Source organism: Callionymus lyra, chromosome 6 (genome assembly GCF_982586985.1).
Source record: "Callionymus lyra chromosome 6, fCalLyr1.hap1.1, whole genome shotgun sequence".
Classification (NCBI taxonomy): domain Eukaryota; kingdom Metazoa; phylum Chordata; class Actinopteri; order Syngnathiformes; family Callionymidae; genus Callionymus; species Callionymus lyra.
This window is the reverse complement of record NC_141823.1, coordinates 31,385,594-31,402,105: the sequence shown is the minus strand read 5'-3', so window position 1 is coordinate 31,402,105 and position 16,512 is coordinate 31,385,594. Positions and strand designations below refer to the sequence as shown.

The window sequence follows — 16,512 nt, the reverse complement described above, 5'->3', positions numbered from 1 at the left end:
TACAAGTTTGAGTCAAATGACATCATCTGTGAACACAATGTGTCTTTTATTAACATATATAAATAAACTTGACAATGATGACAGGATTTCAAGAAAGTGTGATTGTGTAATTAGTTTCTTTTCTGAGGTGCTGATGTGGTTTGAATCTCCTCCATGTCTGGGTAATATGAAGTGTCACGCTTTCCGAGTGTGACAAAGTATCCTCAACATCCCTCCCTGCAGAATTAAAATAGACCAGCTAATAAGAAAAAAAAAGCTTTTCCCTTCCCATGACCACCTCTGCTGCCTATACAGATGCCCTTCCCAAAATAGATCATTTTTACCCTTCAGATGTGCACTTTTATTTTAAGCCCAATGACACAATGCCATCTATCACGGCCCGCTTCAGACTTGAACAGCCCCGAGGGAGAGAAACAGATTCACAGCAGAGGAATGTGTGAAGGTGTGTTATTGCTGCATAGCTAGAACCTCAGTCCACTTTTCAAGACTGGAATAGCTCGCGCCAGGAATTCGTGACCACATCTGTTACGATTGAACTTCAGTAAACAATGAAGAGCAGATTATCTTTGTAGAAAACAGGTGTGTGTTTTTTTCTCTCCTCTAATCCTTACCAACAAGATAGGATTATCTGATCTCAGGTTGGATAAAAGAAACAATGACTTACATGTGGTTAAGTTTTATTTTAATTCTACTCTGATCACAAATGCCCTCAGTTTGTTGACATTTTTCTCGAGCATTGTAGATGAAATAACACAGTGTATAGCAAGAGAAAGTCGTAAATAAATACTATTGGTTGATATAACTACAAACTTGTGCAACGTCACCATGAGCTTGCAATGTAATGGAACCCACACAGCTGTCATACGCTGTAGCCATTAGAACAAAAGAGCATCTAAAGGTTTCAATCCTAATCTATGTGGGATTAGTCTGGCTAACATTCAATCTGACTTGCCTTAAACAGTTGAGGAAGGACAGGACTCTCAGGTCTCACTCTTCCTTCTTCAGGTTGTCAGTCCTTATTAACACAGGATTGTGTTTTTCCGATAATAGGAAGAGTTTCTTGTCAGCTTGTTCCATATCAGTATGTAAAACCCATTTGATTGAAAATGCAGAAATTAGCCAATCACTACATCCTAATGTCAGTTTCAGGGTACCTTACAGCACTTCCAAATTGTTTTAAACTCATTCAGTTTTTGAATAAAAACAACAACTATGTGGACGAAATAATATAAATTAATAAATACTATTCATATATAATAACAACATGGTGTCAGGGACCGTTTCAGATTGCATGTAGTGTCATATTGACATTATCTATGTGTTAACACACTTTTCTTTTCCCATTTTTCTTCACATAAAAGCCACTCGACAGGGCCAAACGTCACTCTACGTTATTGTTTGCCTGCCAAATGTTTTGTGAAAGCTTTATTGAATGTTTTGGCTGGCTGGAAATTGAAAGAAGTGTAGCAAGTTCTTTGATCATCTTGACCTGGAAAGGCGATAGGCACTTCACTTCACAGAGCTCTCTGACACCGGGGAAACTGGATCTGCTGTTCTTGATACATGATCTGCTCAGCTTCACCAAAGACTCCTCCTGTTACGGAGTTGTCAGACTCTGCCGATGGGAACTGGAATTTCACTTGGCTCGGACTTGAGCTTTCTTTTCACCCTATGAAACCAATGTAGCTGCAGTCTTTGCAGGCTGATGAGAGGAAATATACCCTGAAGAGGTTTTTATTAACATGATGCTGGTAGCGTTACAATAAGTTCCAAACCAGACAAAGTGATCCTCATGACAGGCAGACTTTCACTTAGGACAGTTCAAGATATAAATCATTTCCAAGATGTTATTTCAATTGTCAGTACACTTTTGCTACACAGGATTGGTAGGAAATCCTCCCTTCCTTGTCAAAATAATGCGACGATTCAACGACTCATTTAGAGACTGTTACCAAAGACTGTGACAACAAAAGTTATAGTAATGTGTTAATGTGCTGTAAATGATTCTATGAAGGTCAGGTAAATGATGTTTAAAATGGTGTGAGCGAGTTGCATTTTTATTTCAAAATTCAAACTTGTTGACAGGTCGGTGCATTAGGGAGACAGGAATGCTGCTAAAAGCGAAGACAAAACATTTGTTTTTCTTAAATATTTATTTAACCTCATTCGATTTGTGTTTACCAATTTGTACTTTGACTCTCAATTGTTAATTTAAAGTGATCTACCTTTTGCTTTTACTTACTTTACCCATGTATTATCTTGTGGTCATGGTGACCCGGAGGTCATCCACAAATACTGAATGAGTTTAAAACAATTGCAAATTACAACGTAATTGAAGTGCTGCAAGCTATATAAGAATGTAGTGAGGCTTATTTCTACATTTTCAATGAAACGTTTTAGCAAGTCTTTGGTGGAAGAAGAAATGCCTCAAAACCAGACAAAGTCTGACCCAGAAATAACACAACACAGATTGATTCTCCCTTCCAATTGTAACGTATACAATAAACAAACAAAAAACGATTTTCACAATTGTTGTCTTTATAGTTGCTTTTAAAAACACAAAATGTTATGGGGAATGCCAAAGGTTATTCGATTCTGATGTTGGCAAGCTAACTGATGTTATCTGACTTCATTCAGTCATGCTGCGTATCTTCAATTATTATCCCAGGCTATGAGAGTACAGTTAGTACCTCGTTTGTGTTCCCCGTAGAGTAAGCTTGTCAAACTCTATCACATATAAGACCGAATTGTTTTTGCGTGTAAAACTGATATATATGGTCTGCAGATTTTGGAACAGGTTGCATAGTTTCCCTGCAAATCCTTCACTGAGTGGTCCTTCAAATAAATCTACTCTGAGCTTTCAGCTTCTCTCTGATCAGTAAATATTTACGTCAAATAGAAATGTACAAGTTCTGCTATGATAAAAGGTCGCTCACAGTTCAGTTGAGCTCACACAAACGTTATGAAAACGCTTGTGTGATTAGAGATTCAGCAAAATGGCTTTTATGGTTTATGAGCCCTCAGGATATTTGATGTTTCTGTCCTGCTTTGATCAGTGTTAACAATATTGTAACCATGAAAGTTTGTTTCCAGCAAAGCAAATCAAAAGAGAGCATGTGTGTCACAAAACGAGCATTGATACTTTGGCACATGGTGAAAGGAAAACGTCAAGTTCAGTGATGATCCGTTATCACCGGGTGATTTCCCTTTTGTGCTGGCCTGTGGATTGAAACCGTTTCTTTTAGTCTCCAACAGAGGCTGGAGAGGCTACAAGCGATGACCCAGGTCATGGTTTAAAGACCCAAAAACCCAACAGGAGACCCAACACAGCGGATGGATGTCATTGTGTGCTAAACGGCACTCGGAGTTTGTTAACGCCTCAGCAGTCACTCCGAAGTACAAGTCAGCCCATCAGTGTTTGGTTGTCATAGAGCTTTACTGAGAACAAGACTCCGGCCACAATGGAAGCTTTTCAGCCAGATTAAATGTATCAGTGAGCTGAAACTTTCCTTTCCTTTCCTCCCCCTTTGCTCCTATTGTGACACTGTTGGTTTTACAGAACAGCTTGTTGCTGAAAAACAAGGTTAAGAAGATCAGTATCAAAGGAGAGGAGTTTTTGTGTGGCCTGCCGGAGTGTCTCGCTTCAGGTTTCCTCCTGAATCACAAAGGTGTTTTCTTACCTGATTTGTATTCATTCACACAATGAATGGACCTGCCTCTCGTGTTTCCAAGTAAGGAGAGTCCAGACCAGACTTTTGTTCTTGCGATTATCGGATATGTGCCAGTTGCCTTCCTTAGTACAAACCTTGGATCTTGGCCACCAGGTTTGTCCTGGATGATATTTTTTCCTGCAGATTTTCCACTTCAACTGCTCGACTTAGTGTTCCAGGAAACAAGACTTTCCTAGTTCCTGCCTCCATATCTCTTCCACATTCTTCTTCTTTTGTTGCTGCAAATCAGTATAACCAAACATTGTATTTCCTTAAAGGGATAGTTTACCCATAATTCAAATTTGAATAACTGTCTTCTCACCCTCATGTCGGCAAAGGGTTGGGATTGTTTTCAGAATAATCTCTTCTTTTTAGAGTTTTAGGCAAAAACATATGTCCATGTTAATGCAGCGAATAGCACTCTATGGTCCTCTTCTGCATGTTAGTCCAAAAACACACTTAAAATATCCAAATACCTCGGTGTTGCTCGTCTGTAATGTCCATCTTGAAATGACACTCATCCAGAGGAAGTGTTACCAAAAAAGTTACAAACATGTCTGTATCATTCACACACAAACACACACTGTTTACAGATTCATCAAGGTCCTCATGTGCGCTGAATTGTTTATGTATTTTTTATTCTTGGTCTAACTTAGCATTGATTCACTGTAGTGTAATATTGATTGCTGTTTATATTATTTACCTTTGGAAATCAATATGCTGTGAGTTCTGAACACTTACTTGAAGAATGTTTATTTAACATCTATTAGTAAATATTCCGCTGGTAAATAGAATATTGGAGCAGCTGAAAAGTCTTCTAAATAATATGTATGTAAATAATAAATCAGGGTCCTAGAGTTATTTATATTTGACAGTGAGTCAAATCCACAAATAAATAATACTCCATAATATATATTGAAAGAAACAGTTGGTTTATTTTTTGTTTACGTATGAGCAGCGCATTGCTGCTACAGCAGTGTTTCAAATAGTCAAGTGTAACAAGTTGTCAAAACATGCTGTCAGCAACGGGCTTGTTTTGTTTGCAGGGTTTTTTCCTGACCGTGTCTCCAGAGTCCATCCTCAAAGTGGCGAAGCACGCATCCGAGAACAACAAAATCTTCTGCATGAACCTTTCTGCACCATTCATCAGCCAGTTCTTCAAAAAGCCCCTGATGGACGTCATGCCTTATGTGGACATCTTGTTTGGCAATGAAACAGTAAGTTAAACATAAGTCCATAACTTTTTGCTTGTTTGGGAATTGTTTCATTTCAATTGTTCATGTATTTGATATTTAATGTCACTTTCAAGTCTCTTAACAAATGTAATGATCAATAGTTGAGCTTCCTCTTCAAAACAAATACAATATAATACATTATAGTGATGACATTTTAAAGAACAACTTATGTCTAAAAACAACTCTCCTCACTCACTCACATGTTTCAAGTTCTCCACCCTCTGAAATCTTGACAAACGAGAGGTTACAAGAGCAAAGTCGTTTGTGACATAATAACGAGCTTCACCCCTCCTCCAGCCAGCTGAAATCACAAACCGTATACAATGAGTCTCTTGAAGGTGGAGAATTCCGGGATTGATTACGTGATGAATGACTAATATTATTCAAGTTACCATTATGATAAAACAAGAAGCAGAAATAACAACAGCCTTAATCTGATTGTGTAAAATAATGTACTCCCAGGAAATTGACAACAGTGAAACTGAAAATTAAAGACACTACAGTTACACAGTTTATAACCCTTTATAAAAAACTAAAGATTGGGCCCTTTCAATTATTATCTCACTCTTGTTTCACCAGAGAAATTGCAAAGGTTTGCAGCTTTTCTTTCATTCTTTAAGCTCTCTATTTAACCAACTGAATTGTTTCACTTGGCAACAAATAAACCCCCCACTGCCCAAGCTAGCAAGACAAACACATAAACATTTAAAAATGACTAAAATGTTTATATTTAAATGCAGTTCCTTTGTATATATTTTAGCCTTCAAAGTTTCTATGTTGATTTAACTTTCATTTTTCATCGTTGAGTTTGCACTGTTATTGCTGTCCTCTCAGCAATATTCAAACTTCCCTCATTAGCTTTTTCATCCATTATACTCATCACTGAGCTATTAAGAGATGAATAGGAATTAGCAGAGTAATCCTTCATTTCAATCTCTGCGCCGTCCGATGCCAACGGATCGATTGATTTACTTTTGCTCCAGCTCTGCGTAAGTGTGTGTGGAGGTCAAGCTGTGGTCACAGCCCCTCTGCTGTCAGGTGTATCCTCCCATCATAGGAAGTCAGCTCAGCTCTGAAGCAGCTGTAGGGCCGAGCGAGTGGATGATCACCGGGCTGGAGTGGCCTCCCCGATGATGAACCTCTGCAGCCGCATCCGGGATGGAGTCGTGCCGACAGAGAGCAACGAAAAAAAACTCTTGAGCAGCGGAAGATTTATCACACTTGCTGACTTTAGCTTTTCTCTTTCCACATATACACCTCTCTCTCTGCCTAATTGCTTTGAGCAACGATTCTGTCGAAAAAACCACGGTGAAGATTCTGCAGCGTTATGTATTTGCAGGTGGGTGGTGGAGCACCTACAGGCGCTAGAGTTTATGGACTCGGGCTAATCGCTACCTATCTCTGATGAAGGAGACGCATGATCTAATCCGAAGATCAACATCAAGAGAGAGTCAGGGCTGAAGCTGATATTCTCTGCACGAGCAGCGAGGTCTTCCAGGGTCTGCACAGAGCTAATGCTGGTCCAGAGTGTTTTGACTCCTCTTGGCCTCTCGATGGCTGCTGGGCTGAGGAGGAAAAGGAGGGATGACTGCTCATACACTCATCCTCTCGCTTCCCGTTGTTTCCAAGCCAGACAGGGTTTTGCCATCATGCAGTGGTGCATGGTGAGTGACAGGCAACATGACCGCCTTTGCCTTCACCCTCCCCTCCGGACCCCTGTCCATTCTTTTACTCCGACTTCCACTCCCCCAAAGTGATGGATCAGCGTGGGCCTGCAAAGCTTTCATAACAAATCAGTGACAGCCAGTATCATGCAGACTGACTCGTCTAGCCTTGCAGGAAGTAGCAAAGGAAAGGCTAATGTGTCTCTCACGTTGCAGAGCGGCTCAGTTGGGGGGTGTTCACATCAGCTGTGTGCTTTATTCTAGTTTAAGCCTCATCCAAGGCTTAGATCTTGAAGCCCAGTCTCGGCTGTTTGTTTACTCGCCTTGAAACGCATATTACAATAGTTTGTATGTAAAATGAACTTTTTTACCATTAGTAGTCAATGATGGATGCTTCACAGGGAGTCAAGCAGTGTAATAATGCAGCAATAACACAGATGATGTTAATATGTGTCTGAGAGCTAACTTACAGTATAATTACAATTTACTCAGTTCAAATCCAATTCCAAAAATAACCGTTTAAAGTTTCTTTGGACTCTTTCCACTTTTTGTTTTCATCACCATTTGCTGTGTTGTTGCTGGTTGGTATATTGGTATATAAGTCAGTCTGAGTCTTTGGTTGATATTGAAAAATAGGTTAAAAAAAAAAAAGTCTGTAATTATCATTATAAAAGATGGAAATTCCTGCAGCAAGTGTGCAAACTTGGTCATGAACGATTTATTTCATTTTTTTCATTACATATCCCTCCATTCTTTTTAAGTGTTTCAACGTTTCTGGTGTCATAAAATTTATTCTTTACCAGTTATTTTATTGTATTGCCATTTACTACAACACGCTACAGTTACCACTGTACAGGTCCAATATGTTTCATTATTGATCTATTTTCTATGTACATCTTTATTAGCATTTAATCTGTCTAAATTACTATATGGGTATCAGTTAATCGTTTTAGAATTACCACCTTATGTTCATGTTCGCTGGAGTTCGTGTTATGCCAATTGTGCTAATGAATTGCAGTGATTATGAAATATAAGTAATATATCATAATTTACATAATACAGGAAAAATAATTACACTTCCTGCAGCAACAAATTGATTGAGAACAAAACATAATTTGATAAATATTTACTCTCATAAATGCTCATTATTTACATTTGATCACAGAAACTCATGAATCAGACATTACCTTTGCTGACCGTGCTTAGCTAATCCATGAAATATTTCAGTAGAATGATGAATAGTACTGGAAGAAAAAGAGAGAAGAAAGAAAACGAGATGTTCTCATAGATCTTCCTAATACCACATCAAAGTAAAAGAAATGTCAAATCATTACTCTAGTCGCTCACACGGCAGCAACTGTTGTGATCAGTATTCTGGAGTTTTTCAGGGTAACTGTTGGATGAATACTCTGTTCAACATAACTTGAAACATCATCTCGATGTTAACTGAACACTGAGGAAGTCAATTAAGGTTGACAACGTGCAGCCAGTGCTGCTGGAAATTTATGGAATTCCATTGCTTGAAGATATGTTGCAGGTAGGAATTGCTGTTTTTCTGTCCTAACCTGTTCCCCTCGTGCTCAATCCTCTTGTTTGACATTCCATGTCTTTCATACGCAGTATCCAGACGCTTCTGTTTCTAGACTTTGAATCATGTGCGTGCATGTGTGAGTGCACGTGGTTTGGCAATCATCTGTCCTACTTGACTCTGCTGGTTCTCATTTGAATCCTGGCATGAGCCGTTACCGCTGACCTACCAGCTTCGGCGTACTTATATAATACGTTGTTGTGTAAAAACTGAATTTTCGGGACTCGCAGTCGTTGTGGTACACCCTCAACTGGGGTGGTGGAAAGGCCAATGCTGGTGTTTTCTATGTTGCCAGGGAGTTCATGGTGGCGCTGAAATGTGTTGCAAACATTCAGTCACTTCTCAAATGAGTTGCTCAGTTCGTGGTGTTATTACTTGGAATCGACTCCTGCTCATGGGCGTCCTCTGCCACCCGTGTATGACAACCTGACAAAGGACCCCGGGCGTCGCCTCTCCGTCTGTTTAATAGCTGCAGTTAATTAGACCAGAATGAAGGGAAACGTTTCTGTTGTTACCACATGCCAGTGGACTTCGCAGTCAAATTAGCCACAATTTGCTTTTGTGATTGCAGCGCCGGAGATGAACCACACAGTTGGAAAAGCATTGAATCATTGCTGTCAAGGATGTATTGTGGGGTTGAAAAGCGATCACTGACAAAGCAGTGATTTATCACGACAGGATTAATCACCCTGACTGATGTTCTTCTAAGACTGGATTCATTGCCTTCTTAATTTAGACTATTTTATGTTCTTGATCTCTTTCTTAACTCAGCGGAGGGTTTAAAACGCCTTCTTAATAAAATATTTCACAGACGAGGAGCTTAGTTTGTTGTATCACAGCCAACACACGACAACCTGCTTATTCCTGCGCCGTTCAACATCACACCAGTCTTCTGAACAGGGGGGTGTTGTTCTCAGTGTGTTTGGCTTCCATCCAACGCTCAACACCCAAGACCTAGTGCAAGATTTAAGCAGTCCTCAAAGTTGATTGACAGCCACACTGTGAAACCAGGTTTTTACAAGCTGAAGCTGAAGATGTGTGTGCCTTTTCAAGAGCTTCCTTGTGGTGTTTAATTTGTTTTTACAGACAAATGAGAACATCTCTAATTTATTCATTTAAACCATTAGAAACAATATTTGAACACATTTTAAGTGTATAACATATGGTATGTTGAACTGCTTGTTCAAGCAACATTTTCTCATATCAAAGATTAAACCAAGCAAGCCCAACTGAGTCATCCTTATTTATTAATGGTTTAAAATGTACAAAAGTAATTATAATTCATTTATTTTATAGTTTAAAGTTATTAATAGAGTTTCAATTTCTATTCTATTTCAGTTTGTATTGGGGTCTTCTGGCCCTCATTTAACTTTATCTTGACCTAGTAGAATTGCTATATGCAATTTCTTTAAACAACATTTTTTTTGTGGTATCAAAGTAATGATTTACACACAGATAGACAGACGGACAATTTTACATATACAGTGGTCCCTTGAAATTCAAAAAATAGTAACAGCTTCATTTTTTCGCTATTTAAATACATGTTTATGTCCCATAATCCCTCCTTGTACTCAACATTTTCAACATTCTCACTCAGTTTAAACAAAACCTACATCATTTAAAATATAATAATAAAATATATCACTGCTTATCTGATCGACATCCTGCACCCTTGTCTGTAACATAAGAGGTCAAGGGTTAAAATGTCTCTATTCTCCCCGGGGGGATTTTGATGTTGGCCAGCAGCACGAAACAACACTCGAGATACAAAATACAGAAATATTGACACAATGACGAAATTTTCCTTTTTTTTATAAATACCAAACAAAAAATTCATTTATTTCGCAATGGTCAAGTTAAGGGTTTTAGGTCAGTGAAGGTGTCATGAGACGACTGACTGATTGGCTGGGTTGGAGGAAGTGTGTTTTGGTTTCCCAGCTAAAGAGGATGAAGAGTGAGTTATCGTTGTTTTTGTTGTTGTTGTTGTTGTTGAGAATAGTATGTCTTCATTTTGATGTTGGCTGGAGATCAGTTAACAAATTAAGTTCTGAAACCTACAGACCGCCTCGTGACGATGTCATTCTGGAACGCTAAAATATTAATATTCTGTATATAATATACAATATATTCATATTAAATATATATATATATATATATATATATATATATATATATATATTTATATCAGTGGAACAGCGATATTGAAGAAGGTGAACCATGATATGGTGAGGAACTACTGTTAGATTATGAGATCAGCCGGCGACCCGATTGAAAAAATTCCCATAAGCTTGTGTATCTTTTATTCAACAGCAACAGACGTATCATGTTCTGAACTTGTAATTAAAAACTCAAAGACAGAGCTAAGTGGCTGAGGTGGGAAAGACATTAAGCGATTCTCTATTGGCGTTCTTGGCTTAATTACTGAAATATTCAAGATGTTTAAGAGCCTCCATCTCTCCCTTTCACAAGGACGCAATTGAATTCTAAAGGCTGAGAGCAACCTTCCTGATATTTTGGAAGGTAAAGTTTCACCTCGGTATGATCCAGACAGAGGGATACGAGCAGCACTGCAGAAGGTTATTGTCATGAAAAACTCCTCAGGCGCTTTGGCTGTCATGCCCTTTTTTCCTCCATCCACCGTCAGAGAGAGTGTGTGTGTGGACATAATGATTTTTCCAGGACAGGCTGAAGTGGGTGTGTAAGTATATTGTACGTGTCTGTCTGCGAGCATGGAAAAAGAGTCAGGCCGAGGAGATACACGGGCAAAATGGCGACACTTCTTAGCGTCTCTAGATTCGTCATCTGGCTTTGTTTGTTTGATAGAATGCTTGGAAGCCTTATCTCCTCCGTGAGGCCCCCGGCTGTTTATCGCCTCGGTGACGTGCGCGGGACCACGGAAGTACGTGCTCTCTGCTGTCAGTATGTGTGGGTGATGGCAAGTTCACTAAAGACCCCTTAGGGCATGCTGGGTGTTCTCACACACAGAATAAGAGGAGAGAGAGTCTCCCCCTGACAGCTCACCCACAGCGGACTAAAGATGTGCTCCTCAACAGTAGCTCCAGGAAAATATTCCTTCTCGCGTCTTCAAACAAAGAGATGTGAAAGGCAGATTAGTGTGTAACAGAAACAGCTTTCCTCTCTCTCCCCCTCACCCGTCCTGTCAGAAGTGTCTTCACAGAACATAGGAGAACATGGGACATTAACCTCCATGTTTTGATTCACAAGAGCCTGCAGGCCAACAGGGAGGAGGAACGCAGAACAATCCGGCCGACCAGGCAGAACAATCACGTGTCGCGCGAGGAACAGACATATGTATGATGTGCATATGTCCTGTGTGTCGTTCGCCACTACATGTTAATTGAAAGTGCTGTTTCTGTGACGCCTCACATGGCCTCCACTCAGAAGAAGTGAACGTTGATCTTCACTCAGAACACGACGAGTCATGACTCACATTAGCACAGATGCTAGATAAGTGTGAAGCTGCTTTCATTGTTTTCTGAGTTTTCAACTTGAGAGCAAGTCAGCCATGAAATCAGACCATTTTTGGTTTTAACCACCATAACTGCTTCTATAAGATCTACTTCTCACTGAAGTCAGAAGAAAGACTCTGGATCTAAGTGCAGCATTTGACCCTGCTGATCAAAAAGTACCTCTTATAATACATAAAAGCTATTTTATAACACAATTGACTCAAGAAGATTCAATCATGCAGTACATGGTGTGCTTCAAGAAACACGTGTACTTTATTGACTTGTGGCTTGTTCCTACCTTTTCTAAGTTCATTAAAGTCACTTATACCCAACTCTCCTGACTCACACACATGTTTCAAATGTTGAAGTCTTCCTCTCCAAGATGCAGTAAGTCTCTCATCATGATGATGTTTGAACTTTTTACTTTATAAAGTTCTCCCCCGTCTGAAATTCCAGCCAACAAGAGGTTACAAGAGTGCAGTGCTGCAGCAGAGAACACCCTGCTTCTTTCTTTACACAAGAGTCACCCTTGGAGGTGGAGAATTCTGTCATTGATGACACACGGTGACAGACCTCGATGCTTTACCAATCATAGCATAGTGGGAGCAGTTTTAGTAAAAAGGGTTAAATCTCCAGATTTTAACTAAGGTAAATATTCCATTTAAAATCTCAATTAAAATATTTTTTTGCAACATTCTTATGAGTACAAAAGAGATTTAAGGTCAATTTAAGAGACACTTAAATTAACATGAGATTGCCCTCTACAAATGCTGTACACAAACTGATCAAGATGAATTAACTCCATGAACAAATACAAACTCACAGTTAATAACCCATGAAACAAGAAATATGTTGTTATGCGGTTTTAAATTCAAGTATTTAACATAATTCTCACAACAAATCAAGGAGACTCTATTGCACATGCTCAGAAAGAAGCATAACAATTTGAATAACAGGACCAGATCACCATTAACATTGAAACCGACTATTAGTTGAAACTACATCATTGAGATGTTGTTTCAAATCACACTAAAATGCAAAGAGAGTAGGTACTGACTCCCATTCTCAATTTAGTTTCATTTGATTTTTGATTTCAAAGGAACAATATCTTAATGTTCTGTTTTTTGTTCTTTTTTGCCTTTCCTGTGTAGAGTATCCTTCAAACTTTTGAACACTGAACTTATAGAACTATGATTTTCTTCTCTGTGTACAAGTGAGTGTAGATATCCAAACCAATGAGCTGTTGAGTCATTATTAATTATTATATACTGTTTTGTTTAAGGCTCACACTGTTTATAGTCATATTGCTTGGTGTCCTTGAAGTGGCTTACAGTTTGAGAGAGGGTGGTGACCCGAGGCATACACAGATGACTCAGCAGGAAGTTGTTTTCACTCTTGAACTACACCAAATTAATTAGTCGCTCGGATACACAACACTGACACTGACCAATATAGAAGAAGCTGGACCTAACTCTCCACAGAAACACTCATGTGGCTTGAATAATCGACTATAATTTGAGTCACAGAAACATAAGTTTGCGTGACTCATACTGCACATGCTGTGTCTGTTTTGCACCTTTCTTATTTTTTTGCATTAGATTTTGATTTTTCAATTGAAATTTACACACTTTAACTTGATTCTATTACCATCCCTTATGACAGTAAAAACATTTAATTTAAATAACTTAAGCAATTAATGAACAGTAATTAAATTGAAAATGTTTTTGAAATTCTAAACCAAAAACTTACTTTAACTGCAGTTTTTATCCAGAAACCAGGTGCAGCTTCAGCATTGAAGTGGTTCTACTGTTCACTGAACTAAGGTTGTCAGATTTCCCAGGTGGGACTGAAAAATAAACTGTGCCAACTATCCTAATGAACACTGTAACTCTGAAATGAAGCTGAAATGAAAGCTCCCTTATTATAAGATAACATTCTTAAATCTTTGTTTTCTTTTAACTGTAGGTAGATGTGAATGTAGCATCAATAAATGTGATAAATCCTTTTTCTGATGTATGGCCATGTTCAATACTTATAAATAAACATGATAGATACATTTCATGTAGCACTAAAGTACTGCCTTTGATTCGATACATAACCCCACAGCTAATGAATAAACATGTTGTGTAATCAATTAATAATGTAGTCTGATGTAGTTTGTTATACCAGTTAGCTTTCCAGTTACTGGTGTAATTCATCATTTAACAAAGATATTGACATGATAATGTGCTGATCCAGTTCTACACCTGGTGAGACATATTCCTTTTTCACTCTGAACTTGAGTTTGCTGTAAGTGGAATATTTTCCAATGTGGGTTGAACAACTTATTTTTCCAATCCATTGCGGTGCCTCTGCCATTATTTAACTCCTGCTTTGTTAAACAAGACCGTGGCAGTGATGAGTACTGTGCTTCTCCATTGGTCAGTCTCTTACTTCTATTTGGAGGGTACGACACTCGGATTTAAGGCAGATAGGATAATGTGGGTGTATCATAGATTTTCGGGTGACCTACATCTCACCTTAGTTTGCTAGTTATAGTTGGACATCTTATGATATTTTCTGTTGTCAATTTATAGTTATAAAGTCTTCATGTGGAAGGTTATATCAGATACATGCTTTAATTGTACAATTCAAACTAGTGTGAACCACATAATACATTGAAGTAAAATATACTGAAATATATTGGTACGATGAGGTGTTGATTATTTTGGTAATCAGATGTGTGTCAAGAATGCAACACTGTCCATGATGTATGGCATAACCTAAAACCTAAGTACAATTGTTGGAAGATTAACATGATTATAAATCATAACTCGGTCGGACAAGTGTTTAAGAATATCACTGTGATCTTGAAGATAGAAGTTTGTCCAAAAAATATACTTTTCTTCAACTAATATAAAACTGATCCTGAATCTGCGCTGTTCTGAAAGTTCTAATTTATTGTCACAAAGTTGTGTTGCAGACACTGAATCTGAACCTTTCACATGGAAGCATCTGCTTTCATAGTTCATGTCCAAAGACCTGGAACTTGCTGAACTTATGTGGGACGGGTTGAAAAGAGGAGAAAGATTCTTTTGTTTTTCCTGGCTGGCTTCGTCGTGAGTCACGGTGCTGTGGAACTCTGATGGGCTCCAGCAGCAGAGTCCAGCTAACCACTGTAATTGTGCCGCCTTCCACAACCCAAAAACTGAGATTGAACCGTGGAATATTCGGAAAAGCCTGGATGAAAGGGTGGTCTTTTGGCAGTGCAACCAGAAATGTGAGCTCATGGTGCACCTTTAACATGGAGTTGGACAGACAGCTGGGTCAGCCTGGACTCCTGGAGAATAACTACAGATACAAGAGAATATATGGCTTTATAAGCAGATCAATAGTTCCATGTTCAGACGGTACTGATGTTGGTGTATATTGGTCACAGCTGGAGTTAGCACTAGATATATATGCTAATGCATTTTGAATAACACAGAGCTCTTTCCAGATACACTAGTCCAAAAAACACTTTCTTTATACTGTTCACCATTAATCTGCTGTATAGTTGTCACTATTGGGTCTTTTTACACCAATTAACTATTCCCTGTATACGTTAGCATACTCATACACACTTAATCATTTCAAATATTGTATTTAAGGTGACTTTGAAATGGATGTATTAAATGCCTGGAACCCTTTTTTCCTAAAGAAATGGATCCAAGGGATCAAAAAAGTTACACTCTATCCATATAAACATGTAGATCAAGACATTTAATTTATATCTGTACTTACTTGCGTAATGTGACCCTGGGCCTCTATCAAGAGTATGCTTCATAACATAAAAAGAGATCTTTACTCATGATACACACAAAGTAAAGGCTGTGCAACATAACAGACTATAATAGCAGCCATTCATTCACTATAACTAATATTAGAATGGTAAGTTAGAGTAAAAATGGGAATATGACAATGGCAACATTAACAGTTCCTTTCTGCTCCATTATTCATGGATGTTCAGAATATATATAAAGACTTTCAGTGAGTTTATTTAGGAAGTGCTTCTTGTGTGTCAGCTTGTGTTGAGTAAATATGCAACATTAATGTAAAGTCTAGTATCTTACCTGGACATTCAACCAATCATGCACCTGGGGACATACTAGCTAGTGGGTTAACTGTCCTTCTTAACTAGCTGCTTCACCTAACAGCCATCAGATAGCTGATGACATCACAATGTAAATGACACAATGGCAAACTAGTTTGAAAGTCATACACCAGTGTTGACTGTGGCTGACATTTACAGTCATTCCCACACCCTTGTCCTCCTCCCGGTAACAAATGGTGCATTATTAGATGACTAACGATAATAAATCTCTCCATCCTTTCACACAATTCATTTGCCTCATGTCAGAGATAATAGATCCCATTCATCTGCCTGATTCTTCCACTTGAATCCAAGAAAATGATTGTTTTCCTCATGTTTTGTCTTCCTAATCACATCATGCCAAGTGTTTCCTGCTGCAACAAGCTCGTGTTTGTTTGGCTCATCATGCACCATCTATCACCAGTAAGTGATGTGCATACATGAGTAATGCGACGGTTTGTTATCCAGCTAACAATCATCGTGCACCACATCGACGGATCGCCATGTGACTTCGGCTTCATTTTTTTTGGAAGGCACAATTCATCCAGACGAGCTCTCGTGTCCCTTCTGCAGCCACATGGTCTGAATTATTTCTGAGTTGTTCTCTCTTCTCTCTGGGTTGTCTGAAGAATGTAAGATCCTGCAGAGATCTTTGTTTCTCATAAAGAAGTAAGTAGAACAAGCCAAATATGTTTATGAGGCACAAGAGGTTGTGGACTGAGATCCCAACAGCT

General features: G+C 38.7%; 2 protein-coding genes across 3 annotated transcripts in view; both read left to right on the top strand.

The window, feature by feature from the left end:
• kat6b (K(lysine) acetyltransferase 6B) overlaps positions 1-16,512 on the top strand; it is a 173,238-nt gene that overhangs the window by 88,119 nt on the left and 68,607 nt on the right. The gene's annotated exons all lie outside the window — the stretch shown is intronic.
• The window catches only part of LOC148078785 (adenosine kinase-like), a 143,572-nt gene that overhangs the window by 102,309 nt on the left and 24,751 nt on the right, over positions 1-16,512 (top strand). For both annotated transcript variants that reach the window (XM_087792751.1, XM_087792750.1), the window contains one exon: positions 4,757-4,927. In XM_087792751.1, the coding sequence (XP_087648877.1) occupies positions 4,757-4,927 (171 nt within the window). The remainder of the gene's footprint in view (positions 1-4,756; positions 4,928-16,512) is intronic.